Here is a 15,496-nt window from a genome sequence, read left to right on the forward strand (position 1 = left end):
CTAAAACTAATTTTTACACTTTTGTATCAACTGAGTTATTTAAACTGTTAGCTATACTTTTGCATCTTCAAAACAATACGAGGGGTGAGAGAAAGATGCAAACTCTGTAAAAGCATTCATAATCTTATAGAACTGTGGCCTAGGGTGTAATCTGAGATTCATCTGAGTCCTTTTAATAAATAAATAGACTCATACAGAGGATGCCATAAAAGTATTTCAATGTCATGTTTATAGCAATGTCTTTGCTATAAAAAGTTACTGTATATGAAGCCTCACAATAACACACACACTTAAAGGGAATAATTCAATCAGGTGTTCCAATCAATGAGATGACAATCAAATATGAGTTTGAAGATTCTTCCCCTATAAAAACTAACGCATATTGACTGCCACCATTGGATTCTGCATCTCATGTCTTGGACCTCAGAAAAAGGGCTGTCAATATTCAAAAAGTTACAAAACCAGACAATGTATAAATGGGGAACATGCAAAACAAATGCTACTCCTTTTAGGAGTGCTTATCCAACAAAAATCATGCTAAAAATAAAGCATACAACACTCCAAAACAGAAGAAACATGAAGAAATGGCTCAGTTCCAAAGGGTTCACCATCTTTAGCGTACCTCTGTACCATGTTTTTTTTAATTTCCTGTGTTATTAATGTCATAAAATGAATGCCAATAAATTCCCTTGGCTGGGAATAGTAGTTCAAATTTATTTTTAAACTGCATGTATGCATATTTCCTTTTCCCCATTAATTTGCTTCCAGGAGGCCCCAATCCAGTGCTATCCTCTGTGATTGTCTTTGCTTATATTAGCAAAATGTGTTTGTTCAGAGAAAGATGGTTATGCATGTGTGTATGTGGTCATTTCTGGTAGGCACCTATAAATGGATGTCGTTGTGAGCCACTAATACATAAAGTAGAGAACCAGCTGGTAGCTGCTATGGAAGAAATAAAAGCTGAGTTAGTAGCAGTGCAAGATAAGATGAACAGCAAATTAGGACAGATGGAAAACAAAACACAACATCAGGTAAGGAAGAATTAAAGGATGCAATGTTTCTCAAAATGTGGGATTTATGAGGAAAACAGATGTAGCAGCATTCACTGGTTGACTGCCTATTATCACCATGTGAAACACATTATATGATATGAGAGCAAAGCTGTTTTTATCTGATATGGTTGCCACAATGTGGAAATTATTTTCTGCTCCCTTCGTTTAGGACGGGTAGGCAACCTTGGCTCCTTTATGACTCGTGGACTTCAACTCCCAGAATTCCTGAGCCAGCTTGGCTGGCTCAGGAATTCTGGGAGTTGAAGTCCACAAGTCATAAAAGAGCCAAAGTTGCCTACCCCTGGCTTAGGAAGCACAAGCAGTAGGCCGGCCAATCTTCCTGTATTACAGCTCTCATTATTACACAGTAGATTTAGAAAGATCAGTGCTGGGCTTCAGGGTTTGGTGATCATGATCTACACAACAGATTTCCTGATGTTAGGCCACAGCCACTAAACCCTGAAGCACAACACTACCCAATTGATACTAGCCATGAAAGCCAAACCAGGTAGTCATTGCTTACTAACTGCCTCATTTAACAACCATTGGAAGTTACAACAGTATTGAACTTCACAACCAATACCCGCATTTACATCCTTTGCAGTATCACTCAATCACGTAATTGTCATTACAGTCAGTACACATTGTCCTATGCTGATCTGTTGGGGTTTTTTCCCCTTCTCTTTGAGTTGAGAGATTCTAGAGGAGATTGCAAGAGAATAAGGAGGCATACAATGTAGAATACACTGGGCTGTATAGTGTACTCACAGCTGGCAGCCCAATGCATTGCTTTCAGTATATATTCCCCATTGTATGTCTGCTAAGTCTCTTGAAATTCCTTCCTGTACAATGAATGTAAGTACACACGTACATATACATGTATATACATAATACTCCCAAAGTCCTTCTGCAGGAATGTTTTTACTAGTTCTGGAAGGCCATTGCAATCCAAAGGGCCAGGCAAAAGAGTAGATATGAAATTAGTCAAATTTAATCTTGTCAGTTTTAAACTGGCTATCCAAGGTGCCAGGGTCCGCACTCCAAAGGCCGGGTGAGGGAGGAAGAAAGGAAAACATAGTTGTGACCACAATTTCTCATTTAGTGAGTGCTTCACTTAGTGAGAAATCTTAGTGGCAGAGTTGTCAGTCCCAATTGTGGTTATTAAATGAGGACTATCTGTATAAGACTTGGAAAGAAATTGGCCCAGTTCATACCTATGATAAGCTACGTTTTAAACAAAGCTTACTGAATAAACTACATTGCCTGGACTCACACATTTGGGCTAAAAAATAAATTATATTCTAGCTTAGCATAATGTGTAAACCTAGTTGTATATGTGTATAAGAATGTACATCTCTATGTACGGCAAGTGGACAGATAGTCGAAATCTTCAGTTCCTGAAAGAGAACTAATACATTCTTCTTCTTTTTTTACTTGTGGGCACATCTGTAGCTAAAATTTGAAATACTTTTTAGTGTGTACACATTTTTGAAATACTGAAATAACTATTTTTAGTCACGCCGCTTCATTAAAAGTGCCCTTTTCAGATGTACCGGTATTGATCTAATTCAGGGATGTCAAACTCAATTTAACTGAGGGCCGCATCAGCATTGTGGTTGCCCTGGGGGGGGGGCGGAGGGGCAGAGTGGGTGCAGTCTACTGGGTGGGCGTGGATGGAGTGGGTGTGACCTACTAGGTGGGCGTGGCCAGTTCTACATCATTCGCATCAAGGGGGCCTATGGGGACCTGGGCAGGAGTGGGACAGATCTGAGGGTCTCTGGCAGAAGGGGGTGCGACCGGGGCAAGTGCCAAGGCATGGTCCACCGGGGTAAGTGCCAAGATGGCCACCACAAAATTGTACATTGGCTCCCGGCTGGCCTGGGCCAGGGCCAAGGCAGCGGGGGCCATTCCCTCACTGTTTCCAGGATGGCTTTGTGGGCTACATGAAACCACTTCGCGGGCCGCATCCAGCCCCCGGGCCTTGTGTTTGACATGTCTGATCTAATTGCTTGATGTATAAGTTCTAGTAAATGATTGCAAGGACACCCTTTCTGAATGAACCTTTTGGTTCCACCGCAGCTCCGTGTTTTAGACAAATTAATGGCAGAGAGGCTGTCAGCAGAAAGAGCGGAATGCCTTCATCGTCTTCAGCACACCGAGTTGGAAAGAAACGAAGGGGAGAAACGCCAGGTAGGTTACTACATTTGTTGAAGTGAATACACAATAAGATGGTGCAACTTTGGGGATGAGGAGCTTCAGTAATGAGGAGCTTTTCTGGTGTGAAGCACAATTTAGGTACAGCTGCTTAGAGGCTTGGTGTGGCTCCTTAGAAGTCCTTTCAGAATCCTTTCAGGATCTTCTAAGCACGTGTGGTGCCCGGAAGATTAATTCCTGGGAAACCTTCAAGGATTTTGAAGCAATTTTGTAAGCCTTTGAGTAGCAGCAATTGTACCCCAGAAGCAGGAGGTACTTTGCCAATTACTTGAGGGATCAATTATGTGAAATGATGAGGCATTTGTTAATAGTGCATACGTGAAATAATGAAAGTAATTACAAATTTTTGAAAGCAACAAAAGAACTCTGGTTAAAAGGTTGCCGATAACGTCTAGTGATTAATTGAAATTTTTTTTAGGAATGTATTAATGAATGAATTTTATTTAAAAATGTATTAATTTGACTATATTATTCTAATTGATAGAGAGGGAAATTTTAAGGAGCATTATTTGAGCCGTATATTTATGATGTTATTGTATTTAACTGATTACCTTATCTCCACGTTGTTTCTTAAGCACTCTGGTGTAAAAATGGAAAAACCAATAAAATTGTTTGGGGAAAAAAAAAGAACTCTGGTTATAGTGGAAAGTTTTTATTCCGAGCAGAGTTAAATTAGGTTGCTGAAATCAAAGCATTTCAACATAAGTTTTGATAATTTTTCTAAGTATGTCTTTTCTTCTTGCTGCTGAAAACATATTTATCATCAAACATTTTAGTAAAATATTATCTGTACATTGATTCTTAGGGATGGGGTATCTATATACACTTGTCTTCTAAATTGATACAGGCAGCTCGTGACTTAAAACAGTAATGGAACCTGCACATTACAGTCGTAAATCATGACAGTCATTAAGCAAGGCACCCACGAGATCACCTTGCTTAATGACCCCATCCCTGCTCTATCCAATGCAGTTGTTAAGCAGAGCATGGAATGCTTCAGAGGTGGGGGAGGTCCTAGGAGACCTAGTCCAGGCCCAGGCCTATCAAGACTCTTCCACCCCAAAGCATCCTGGGCTCTGCTTCTTGCCCCCTAGGATCCACATGAGCGTTTGGCCTGCCTTCCCACCCCACTGGGTCCCACACCCTCCTCCCCACCCCATCACAGATCACCTTCTGTAGCTCTCCTGGAAGCTCTGGAGAACATGTGGGCAAGGAGGCCAAGCCTCTCTGCTCCTTTGTCTCCCTGAAGGCTGCATGGCTCCTTCCTGGCCACCATTTTGGCAGGGAGACCAAGAGGTCAAGGGGCTTGTTCTTCCTCAATTGCACCCAGAATTTTGAAGACTTCATGGGGCTTGGGACTACAGTTTGTGGGTCCTCCTGTTATATCTCAGCACTTACCATATAATTGTATAATTCTATGGAATCTTTTGTGATTAATGTAACCCAGGGGTGTCAAATTCCCGGCCTGCGGGCCGCATGCATCATAGCAAAACTATGCCCACCCCATTGCCGGCAATGGCAAAAAAGTTGCAATACATCATGACATGTCACGTGACGTTGCGAGTTTGACACTCCTGATGTAACCGATTGTCATAGGTTGCAATGGCAAAGTTTTGATATCAGTGAATCGGCATCTATATCTAAGCTTTTAGAGAAACGAAATAATGTTGGCAAGAATACAATATTAAATGGAAGATTAATAGAATATTTTTTTTTCAGCAAATACTTTTGGTTCAAAAGTATGTTGGTACAAAATATAAGAGTGGCTGAGAATTGAGATATCATTTGATGCACTTTGATAGATGTCTGGATTCTTTTTACAGCTGTCTTTGGTCGGTGAATTGAAAGCTTGGTGCCTGCTAAAAATTCAGAATTTAGAAATGAAGCTCTCTGGAGATTCTAGATCTTCAAGACCAAAATCCACTCTGTCCACCTCTGAGTCTCTGCCAGAGACTCTGGATACAGAAAACCTTCACACTACAAATGACTGTAAAACTCACCAAACCCCACCACAATCAAATGGGTCCCATCATCATTCTGGCATTGTGAGCCTCTCAGAAGATACAGAACGGAGCGGAATGCCAGTCACAGAGCAAAGCTTTGGAAAGAAGTATTTCGTGGTTCAGCAAGATAGCACCTCAGGTATTTTGGTTTTCTTATTTTAGCCATTTTCAGTTGGATATCTATGCTAATCTGCTGCATTGAAACCTGGGGTGTCAATCTAAATTTCGCTCTGTATTTTTCTTTTTGATACTAGGCCTCTTGCTTCTCAACCTGTACGATTAAAACCTCCTTCATCACCATAGAAGAAAAACTGTGCTACTGTTAGAGCAGGAGTCCACAATAATTTCAAGCAGTGGCCATCATTCTGCAATTCTAGTGTTGCAAGTGCCAATTTCTTAAATATTATAAGCTCGGTGTCATTGGGCTTCAAGCAGCCTATAAATTGCATGCATAAATGTTAAAGTAAGTAAGCAAGCAATTAAACATGTCACCGGTCTCCTAAGATCTCATTTGTTAACAAATATACAGATCTCAAAATATTTCAATCATTATTCCAATTGCCTTTAATAAGACATAGGGAATTAGAATAACCTTGGACCAAAAACTGCATTAAGGAACTTTTGAGTTTATCCCATTGCCGTCCTGCATTGGGGCTAAGATTCTCATCCTCTTGTTTGGCCTGGGCTTTTCTCAAGCTTCCCAAAACTTCAAGCACTTATAATTATTTGTTCTCTTTCTGTTTCCAGGAACAGAGCAACAGTTAGTGGGTGGTGCTGTCCCGCCTCCTTCTGCAGCGTCTCCTCAAGTGGTTAGGCCAAAGGATAAAGCAGGTTTCAACAGATTGCAGCAAGAGCTGCCAGCAGTGGAACACTCCGTTTCCAAACTAAGGCATGTAAAAGTACAAACTGTTTTGCAGGCCTCTCCTGAATGTACAAAGGCAGAATTGCAGAGTGGCTGCTTGGTAGACAAAGGGACTCAAACGAAGAAGCCAAGTAAAAGCGGTCAGTTGAAGCACAGGACCCACCAGCCAGTAGAAGCTCCATCTGTGCAGCACCCACCTTCTGCCTCTGAAGGAAAGGAGCGCAGCCCTCAGCTGGCGGGCACCTCTCAAGCTTTGGAAATTACTCAGTACTTCTTTGAGGCTGTGTCAAGTCAGATGGAGAAGTGGTACGAGAGAAAGATAGAAGAAGCTCGTTGCCAAGCAGACGAGAAAGCTCAGGAAGATAAAACTGTCCTTAAAGAACACATTAAAAGTTTGGAAGAGGAACTGCAGAAGCTAAGGACTAAAGTCCAGAAGGAAAACTAGCCTCAAAAAAAAAAAGGACACATTGCTGTTTTCACAAACTCCGCCGAAACAATATGAGGGCAGGGAATACTTATGAACTATTTCACTCATATTGAAGTTATGCCTTTAAAGATGAGACAGTATCCATGAAATTATTCGAGGAAACCAGTTTTCCTAAACCAATACTTTATTGATAGGCAAAATGTTGTTTTAGTTCTAAGTAGTGCTAGTTGTGATACTAATTCTGGGTAGAATGTGTTTGTTACCTATTGGTGCCCCTCAGATACACTGCTTGGGAGTGAGTGAATGTCTATTCTTGTTTTTCAGTCCGTGTGCCATTTTGTGAATTCTTTAAGGTTTGATTATTTTATAATAAACTCTTTTATTACATATTAAAAATTTTTTTTAAGTTAGAGCATTTTTATAGTATTGAGTATGATATTTTTATTTAGTGTGAGCTTGTATCTAAACACTGGATATGTTTTTGGGCACTGGTTATCTGAAGACTCGATATGTGTACAATGGGCACAGTATAAGAGTGGTACTAGTAATAACCCTGTGAAGAAGGCTGAATTGAGAGCAATGGGGTTAAAATCATCCACTGAGCTTCCATGGCTGATGGTGCACTAGAACCTAGGACTCCTTACTTCTTACCCAATATCTTAACCCTAACAACTGAGTTGAATTTTGAAAACTGCAAACAGTGGCCAACATCAGAAAGACTATTTTCTTCTATACCAGGCATGCTGGCTGAAGAATTCTGGGAGTTGAAGTCCACAAGTCATAAAAGGGCCAAGTTTGAAGACCCGTTCTATACCTTCAAGTACTCCCAGCCCTAACAACTTTTATGTATGGATATTTATTTCACTCTGGAGCTTCCCAGGGGATCACAATGACTAGACCATTCAGTTGCAGTGTTGACTAGGACAGGGGTAGGGAACTTTGGCTCTTTTATGACTTGTGGACTTCAATACCCAGAATTCCTGAACCAGCCATGCTGACTCAGGAATTCTGGGAGTTGAAGTCCAACAAGTCATAAAAGAGCCAAGGTTCCGTACCCCTGGACTAGGGAGACTTGCTGTACTCAGACGGAGCAAGGAATGGAAAATAGGCTTTGCGCGCCTCTTCTCATGCTAAAAAGCTGACTGATGTGCAGTCATGATGTTAATTTGATTGGATACAGGTAATCCTAAACTTATGACCACGACTGAGACCACAATTACTGTTGCTAAGCAAGTTGCTGTTAAGTGAATTTTACAACCTTTTTGCCATGGTTGTTAAGTGAATTGTGCAATTGTTAAGTGAATCCAGCTTTCCCCATTGACTTTGTATGTTGGAAACTGGCAAAGAAAGTTGCAAATGATGATGACATGACCCCAGGATGCTGCAACTGTCATTCTCATATATATATATATGCCAGTTGATTGTAGAGATGCAGCCATCATTAGTCTGCCCTCACTTGCTCCTACATTTCTTCTTGTGTTGCTTACATCAATCTACAATTCTGTTAATATTTATTAGCTCTTATTTAAGTTGTATTATAAAACTATCCCTTACATTGATCAGTCTGGATAGCAGACAGGGTGCTATGGGCTAGATTCTTACCATAGGGGCTCAACAAGATCCTGGTCGATCCAGATGTTAAGACTGATTTTCTACACACCCACTACCAGCCACCTTTTATTTGTTAGATTTTTATCCAACCTTTATTATTTTATAACTCAAGGCAGTAAACACGCATAATACTATTTCTTCCTCCTACTTTCCCTACAACAATCCTGTGTGGTAGGTTGGGCTGAGACAGACCAATTGGCCCAAAGTCACCTACTTAGTTTTCCAGCCTAAGGTGGGATTAGAACTCACGGTCTCCTGATTTCTAGACCACTACACTAACCTGGCTCTTTTTTGAGCTTTTATGCTTCCTGAAACAAGTAATTGCCAAGTTGAATACGTACCTCAGTATTTTGTGCCAGTAGAACTGTTTATAATAATCCTGGAACAAAAGGCTGTTTCCAGAGTATTTTCACTCTTCTTATTTATAGAATATTCTGGTAAGACTAGGAAGAACATTACTAATATTAAATTGTGATGCAAAATAATGTCATTCCTTTAAGTTATTGCAATACATTTTGATTCAGGAATTAGAAGGTATGTGATCAAAATAGAAGAAAACCAGTCCTGATTCTAATGCCAAGACTTGAATCTGGAAGTAAAAGCAGTCTCCCAGCCCTCAAGGATGCAGAAAACCAGAGATTTATGTCTAATCTGTCAAAATAGTACTGTAGTCACCTACAGTAATGAGTGGAGCTGATGCTTTGTGGCACTGAAATCTAACTAAGGTTGCAGAACTTCAGCTGTGCCAGAATAAAGAATGCTTTATATTATATATGATATATTTAAGGCAACTCAAAAGGCTTAGCCTTGTTGCAATAATTTTGCTAATATCACTGTCAATATCCTGTCTTTTTATGATTCCTTTATTGGACTGGACTGGACTGGATTATGGCCTGTACTGCACCTCTTAAAATGAGGCCAGACTGCATATTGTAACCCTGAGTGTTGCTTTGTAACACTACAACGCTGCCCTGCTGCTACTAAACTGCAATACTAATGAAAGTTTTACAGCTCAGCTCAATCAGTAATTCCCTGACAGAATCTTGCCATACTGTAAAAAAAACCATATATATTGCTTAATAGCAAGTACACTGGTTCAGACCAAACATCTGCAGCTAGACAAGCATTATTAAGGATTTGGAGAATATAGAGCAAAGATAAAAAGGGAGTACAAAAGTGGATTTCTTATTTTTCTCTTTGTAAGTAAACTTGCCTAAACAAATTCTAACAGAAGAGCCAGAGATATAAAACAACAACATCTAATTCACTCTATACTTGTTCATCCAAGTACATGAAGTACTTCCATAAGCATGAACATGAAGTTCTAGAAAGAGATAAAATTTACTGGTTAACTATTTTGCTAAAACCTATGGTTGCAAATAAATGTACATATAGCAAACACTGATCAATTACTCATGTCAATATAAATTTTTGTCTGTTTTTAGAAAAAAAATGCAACAATGAAGCTAGAAAGTACCAGAAGTCCATAGAACCCCCTTCAAGTTTGACTGAAGCTATTCTGAAGTACCTTAATTACCTTAGAGATTCAATTCAATGAGTCAGTTGGAAGGCATATTGTATCTTGTTAAACCATCTTTCAATGCTTTGTGCAGAACTGGTAAAGATTCAGTTCTTTCCTTTGAAGAATTCTCTAGGTCAGTGATGGCGAACCTTTTAGAGACCGAGTGCCCAAACTGCAACCCAAAAACCCACTTATGCATCGTCGGGTGCCGGGTGGGTGTGGCCCATTGGGTGGGCATGGCTGCGGTGATAACAGCATACTGGGTGGGACTAAAAAGTTCAATCAATCAATTCTAACTTTGTAAGATCTTTTTTTTCCCCGCGAGGTTGAAATTGACTGATTGAACCTTTTTTTTTTTTGTACACGGCAGCGGAGGCCTAAAGTGAAAAGGTTTTATAAAACCCAGCTGAAGGCCTAGGACTGGGGTGACGGTGCGCGTGCCCAGAGAGCGCTCTGAGTGCCGCCTCTGGCACCCGTGCCATAGGTTCGCCACCATTGCTCTAGGTAAACAGCACATTTAAGAGTTAATTGTTCCACAGCTTCATGGTATTCTTGTATTTACAAGTGCAATTCCTAAATATAAGGTATCAAATTCCCTTTATCTACTTTTGCATTTTTCACATTGTCCAGATGTTGCTGCTATTGCTTGTTTTATTCCTATTGCACCTTAACCTTCAGGCTTATGGCATTTATACCATGACAAAGAGTATTCAGCAGGTCTTCCGTCTGACTTTTGGGAAGTCTTTGGACATCTTTGGATTCTCAGCAGGGCTCCTCCCGCTTAATGTCCTTGCAGTTAGCTGCAATGAAAAATTGCTTTGACTTGTAAGCAGAATTAAGCCTAGGATTTTGCCAATTTTAGTGTTCTCTCAAGCTCCTGAAGCTGTAGGTTGCCTTGAGTGATCATCATCTTAACTGTATCCTGTAAAAGAAGAATTGTCATACTTAGTAGGCAAGGTAATTTAAACAAATATATTTGTCAAACCTGGACTCAGAATTCTTAAATTCAAAGTATATGCCATTTCAGTAGGCTCCAAATACTGGCTCTTGGAAACTCAGAAAAAAGGTAAATATGAAATCACTTTGTCTTTATTTATTTATTTATTTATTTATTTATTTGATTTATATCCCGCCCTTCTCCAGCTTTGGAAGTTCTTCTTTTAAGGGGAATTAATATTCCAAAGTGATCCACAAGGAAGCAACTGCATAGCACCCGTAATACATTTTCCAATCCCTGTCTTAATGTTCTAAGCAAGCTATATGGAAACCTGCCAGAAGGCAGTAGGCCCAGCTACCAGCTGTAATGTTCAGGCCCATCAGATTTTGAGAACTGTCTTGCCTCATCTGTAGCCTCTTTATTCTTTTTGAAATCTTCCCTCGCCCAATCTCTCATATACCGACGATCGGCTTCATTGGGGATCTGACGAATGGTCCTGAGGATTTTCCTGTATAACTGAAGAACCTGTTGTCTTCTCAGGAACTATCAAAGGAAACAAAGAATGGCCGTCTCACTTTTTGTCACAAGTCCAAGGTCTTCCCATCTGCTCTTTCAACCAAAAAACTGGAACCCAGCTAATTCACTTTCAAACAGCCTTGAGGATCATATGCTTGAAAGGATCAGCAAAACTATTAACACAAACCTGCCTGTTTCTCTCAACTATCAAATTAATACATGCCTGCCCTCTTTAAGATTAAATTACATTAATTTAAACATTAATGGTCTAGGTATTTTACTTCCATACTATCACTTTTCTTAATGCTACGTCAATTTATCTATTTGAAAGTTCTGGGCATCTGCCTGATTTGTCCATCTGAATGGGCCAAGGTTGTATGGAGATCCATACCAGGGGCTACTGTCAGTCTTCACAAATTTCATCAGAGGGAGCTTTAAATGCATCATCATAACTACAACTTGACTTTGCTGTCTGTATTCTGCCCACCCTGTGTCCAGGCTCTCCTGAGGCCCGGCCAAAATAGCCATAGAGAACCATGCCCAGTGATCACACAGGAAGGTTCATGCTTGCACTAGCCTAATGTTGCCAATAGGAGCTCAGCAGACTCCACAGTTGCTCATCATCATGGGGTCTGAATTGTTCACACACCAAAAACTGTGTTGGGGGAAAGAGGGAAAACATCCCTTAAAATGGCATAGCTAAAGATGACTAAGTTGTAGGCTGAGGAGAGGAAAATGACTTTTACTGGTGCATGTTCATGCGGTGGACACAGAAAAATGAAGATAAAGCCCTTTGTCCTCCACCTTACCCAAAAGCTAATTTCCAATATGAAAGATAGCTTAATCTTCCTCAATTCCTGTATGGTTCTCCCCTAAATCATAGAGAAAAATTTTGTGATATCCATGAATTGCCAATAGCAGCATCCAAAATTGAACCGGTTCCCAAAACACAAAGTCCCAAGTTCATGTCCATATAAATCCTACAGAAATATGAAATACTGACAAAGTACATAATAGCAGTTACATTACTTGTAATTTTGTGTTTGTATACATGTGTGTATGTACACATACACAGGCTTTTGTGGGTTACTTTGCCCTTCTGTGTAACTTAGCCAAATGCAGTTCACCATACATGACCATATTGTACTCCCCCCCCAAAAGTTTTAATTTTGCTTTTCCAGAATTATTCTTTAAAAAAAATTCTCCTTGGAAGCTTGCTCTGCATGTAGCATGCAGATGCTTCCCAGGAATTATCTACTGAAGTGAGAATCAGTAAAGCAATTAATGCAAAGTAACAGGCTCTTTTGCTAGGAAAAAAAATCCCTACATGACAGTGTTACAGCATAGCCCTCGACTTACAAACAGTTCATTAAGGGACTGCTCAAAGTTACAATAACTGGAAATTGAAAAAAAGTGACTTATGACCGTTTTTCACACTTATAACCGTTGGCAGCATCCCCCTGGTCGTGTGATCCAAATTCAGATGCTTGACAATTGACTCATATTTACGACACTTGCAGTGTCCTGTGATCACCATTTGTGACCTTCTGACCAGCAAAGTCAAACTCACTTATCAACTGTGTTAACAGCTGCAGGGATTCACTTAACAACTTGTGGCCAGAAAGGTCGTGAAATGGGTACAAAATTCACTTAACGGTCTCACTTAGCAACAGGACTTTTGGGCTCAGTTGTGGTCGTAAGTCGAGGACTATCTGTACATACATTCCAAACAAAGCAGCAGCCCACAGATTCTGTAAATAGAAGAAAGAGTTTTCGAAAAGGAAGTGACTTCGTCAGAAGAAAGCTCTGCTAACGCCACTGGGGAGCGAGCAGACAACCGGCCTGCAACTAACTGCTGGGGTGCCGAGCAATGGCCCGAATCAAGTATCCGGCCAGAAGCAGGGCGCTCGCCGGGATGCTGCCGCAGCGCTCAAGGAGCCTCTTTCCACCGCCAGACCTCCTTCCGACTGGCGGTTTCCAGGCCCGGAGCCTCCTTTTCAGATTGCAGCGAAGCACTTTGTACTGTCAGGCTCGCCCAGGCTCCTGCCAGCGCCGTTTACGAGGCGCCCAAAGACAGAGGGGCCGCTCCGGCAGCTGTTCAGGGGCGAGGCGGCTGCAAAGACCGAGAGGAGGCCGAGCTGCCGCCCTCTGGCGCGGTCCCTTCCTACCTGCTTCAGGCTTAAGGCCGTCGGGGGTAGCCGGGAGGCCGCCATGGCTCAGACTCCCGCCTTTCGGCCCTTTTGGACTGGCGGGGACTCTTTAGCGCCACGCGCGGAGACGGCGGGCGAATGTCGCCCGCTTAGTCCCGGCAGCCGCTGGCCGGGAAAGAGAGCCTGCAGGCGAGGGACTTCGGGGGTAACTCCCCCTTCCGTCACTTAGCAAGCTTGAGTGGCCGGTCTCCGGGTGGAAGGTGAAAAGAAAGACACGTGTTTAGGAAACATATCATTAAAGCACATCGGGAGCTGCGCGCCGCGCTTTCTTCCTCAAGGAGGCTGAACGCTTCAGTTGTGAACCAAAGGAAAGCGTAAAGACCCCCCCGCTAGTATTTATAGAATAAGAATTGACAATCATAACTAAAAAGCACCCAGAATATAACCAGAAGTGCAGTTTGACGTTATTACTCGTCTTTTATCAATATTGCAATTAGATTTTTCTGGTTATAATCGGCACACGGGCAATCGAGGGCTGCAGAGCAGATTCTTCTTCCAGAGCGGCATGGTCGTTCTTTTACATAATCCTCTACATTGAAAAACGCTCAACAAAGCTAAGCCGTAAACGTGCCTTTTTAAGCCAAGAATCCTTTTATGAAGAGTTGTTGAAATTGATATTATTTTCGCAGAGGTCCTCAACCTTGGCAACTTTAAGACTTGTGGACTTCAATTCTCAGAATTCCTCAGCCAGCTTTGCTGGCTGAGGAATTCTGGGAGTTGAAGTCCACAAGTCTTAAAGCTGACAAGGTTGAGGACCCGTCTTATGCCATCTTTTGAATAATTAACCCGAATGTCCTATCTTGGTAAACCAAGAAAAGTTGCTTAGAGCTGGAAGAGACCTTCTAGTCGAGAGTTGGAGATCTTCTAGTCCAGCCCCCTGTTCAAGAAGGAAACCCTACCATGTCAGACAAATGGTTGCCAATCTTTTATTAAAAACTTCCAATGATGGAGTACCCACTCCCGAAGGCAAGCTCTTCCAGATTGTTTTGACAGGAATTTTTTCCTTAATTCTGGGTTGCTCCTCTCCTTGATTAGTTTCCATCCATTGCTTCTTGTTCGACCTTCAGGTGCTTCAAAGTGTAGGTTGACCCCCTTTGTGGCAGCCCCTTTGATATTGGAACACTATCACATCACCCCTAGTCCTTCTTTTCATTAAAGTAGACATACCCAATTTCTGCAACTGTTCTTCATATGTTTTAGCCTCCAGTCCCCTAGTCATCTTTGTTGCTCTTCTATGAACTCTCTATGCTTTAATTAGTTTAACTTTAAAATCAAACCACAATAAAATTTGCTGTTACAACACAATGATTGTGGTGGATGGCCTGCAAATTGCCTAGCGGCCGAGATTCAGTTTAAGAGTTGGCACATTAACTATACAAATTTATGGATTTGATTTTGTACTGTTATATTTTAAACTTACATTTGCAGAATTGTTAACACAACTCAAGATCTGTCACTTTAGGTTGAACATACATATACCCCCAGTATAAGTGCACTATCCAGAATAGCTCTAAGAGGGACCTGGGCAATTTTTAAATGTGATGCATAAATGAATAAATAAAATGACAAGAACTTTGTGGAGATGCAATGATAATCTTAATTTTTTGTTTTGTATTGTCCTATCAAATACTTACATACATTAATTTGATTCGGAGACAAATCCTTATTTCTTCAAATATATCTAATACATGGAAATTGATAGCTAAAATAAATTGATTCTATGGGCTTTTCATATAAGTCTAGGGATTCAATGCTGGTATGACTCTGGGAACTGAAGATCTGGTGTTACTTGACATATTACGTATACAGATTATATTCATGGATGATTTCACTGAAATATAATTTTACATTTAAAATTTGTAAAATTTTTATTACAACCATGCTTATATACCCCGTGCAGAATTTTAAGTTGTGGACCATTTTGTAAGTAAAGTACGCGAGTGATCATATAAAGCACTTTTTTATTTATGTGATTTAAATTAAGCTACTAGGTATCACAGAATAAGACAATCATTAAGTTAACCGTAGTAATAGAAGAAATAATAAAACGGTTCCATTCAAAAGTTTGCATATCCCTGAATGTTTGGGCTGATAATACATCTAAATCTAAAGTTGACATATACATGTTGAGATGGCAATGAA

General features: G+C 40.8%; 2 protein-coding genes across 2 annotated transcripts in view; one reads left to right on the forward strand and one right to left on the reverse strand.

Annotated features, from left to right (window-relative positions):
- Positions 1-7,485, forward strand: part of ANKRD6 (ankyrin repeat domain 6) — a 46,874-nt gene extending 39,389 nt beyond the window's left edge. The window contains exons 12-15 of the mRNA XM_015817379.1: positions 879-1,031; positions 3,132-3,242; positions 5,090-5,408; positions 6,017-7,485. Of these exons, the coding sequence (XP_015672865.1) occupies positions 879-1,031; positions 3,132-3,242; positions 5,090-5,408; positions 6,017-6,576 (1,143 nt within the window). The 3' untranslated portion in view covers positions 6,577-7,485. The remainder of the gene's footprint in view (positions 1-878; positions 1,032-3,131; positions 3,243-5,089; positions 5,409-6,016) is intronic.
- A 2,696-nt stretch (positions 7,486-10,181) lies between these two features.
- On the reverse strand, positions 10,182-13,391 carry LYRM2 (LYR motif containing 2). The gene is made up of 3 exons (XM_015817383.1): positions 13,313-13,391; positions 11,031-11,171; positions 10,182-10,613 (listed from the first exon to the last, which is right to left on the reverse strand). Exons 1-3 carry the CDS (start codon positions 13,355-13,357, stop codon positions 10,533-10,535), a joined length of 267 nt encoding a protein of 88 aa, XP_015672869.1. The 5' UTR covers positions 13,358-13,391; the 3' UTR covers positions 10,182-10,532.
- Between the last annotated feature and the right edge of the window lie 2,105 nt (positions 13,392-15,496).

The sequence above is a fragment of the Protobothrops mucrosquamatus genome, unplaced genomic scaffold, assembly GCF_001527695.2.
Source record: "Protobothrops mucrosquamatus isolate PMUCROS unplaced genomic scaffold, P.Mucros_1.0 scaffold582, whole genome shotgun sequence".
Lineage (NCBI taxonomy): Eukaryota > Metazoa > Chordata > Lepidosauria > Squamata > Viperidae > Protobothrops > Protobothrops mucrosquamatus.

Excerpts from the sequence above, each read along its gene's own strand:
- LYRM2 (XM_015817383.1), bottom strand. The coding sequence starts at position 13,357 with ATGGCGGCCTCCCGGCTACCCCCGACGGCCTTAAGCCTGAAGCAG. Across the intron at positions 11,172-13,312 it reads CGGCCTTAAGCCTGAAGCAG|TTCCTGAGAAGACAACAGGT; the intron begins GTAGGAAGGGAC and ends TTCCTTTGATAG. Across the intron at positions 10,614-11,030 it reads ATAAAGAGGCTACAGATGAG|GATACAGTTAAGATGATGAT; the intron begins GCAAGACAGTTC and ends CTTCTTTTACAG.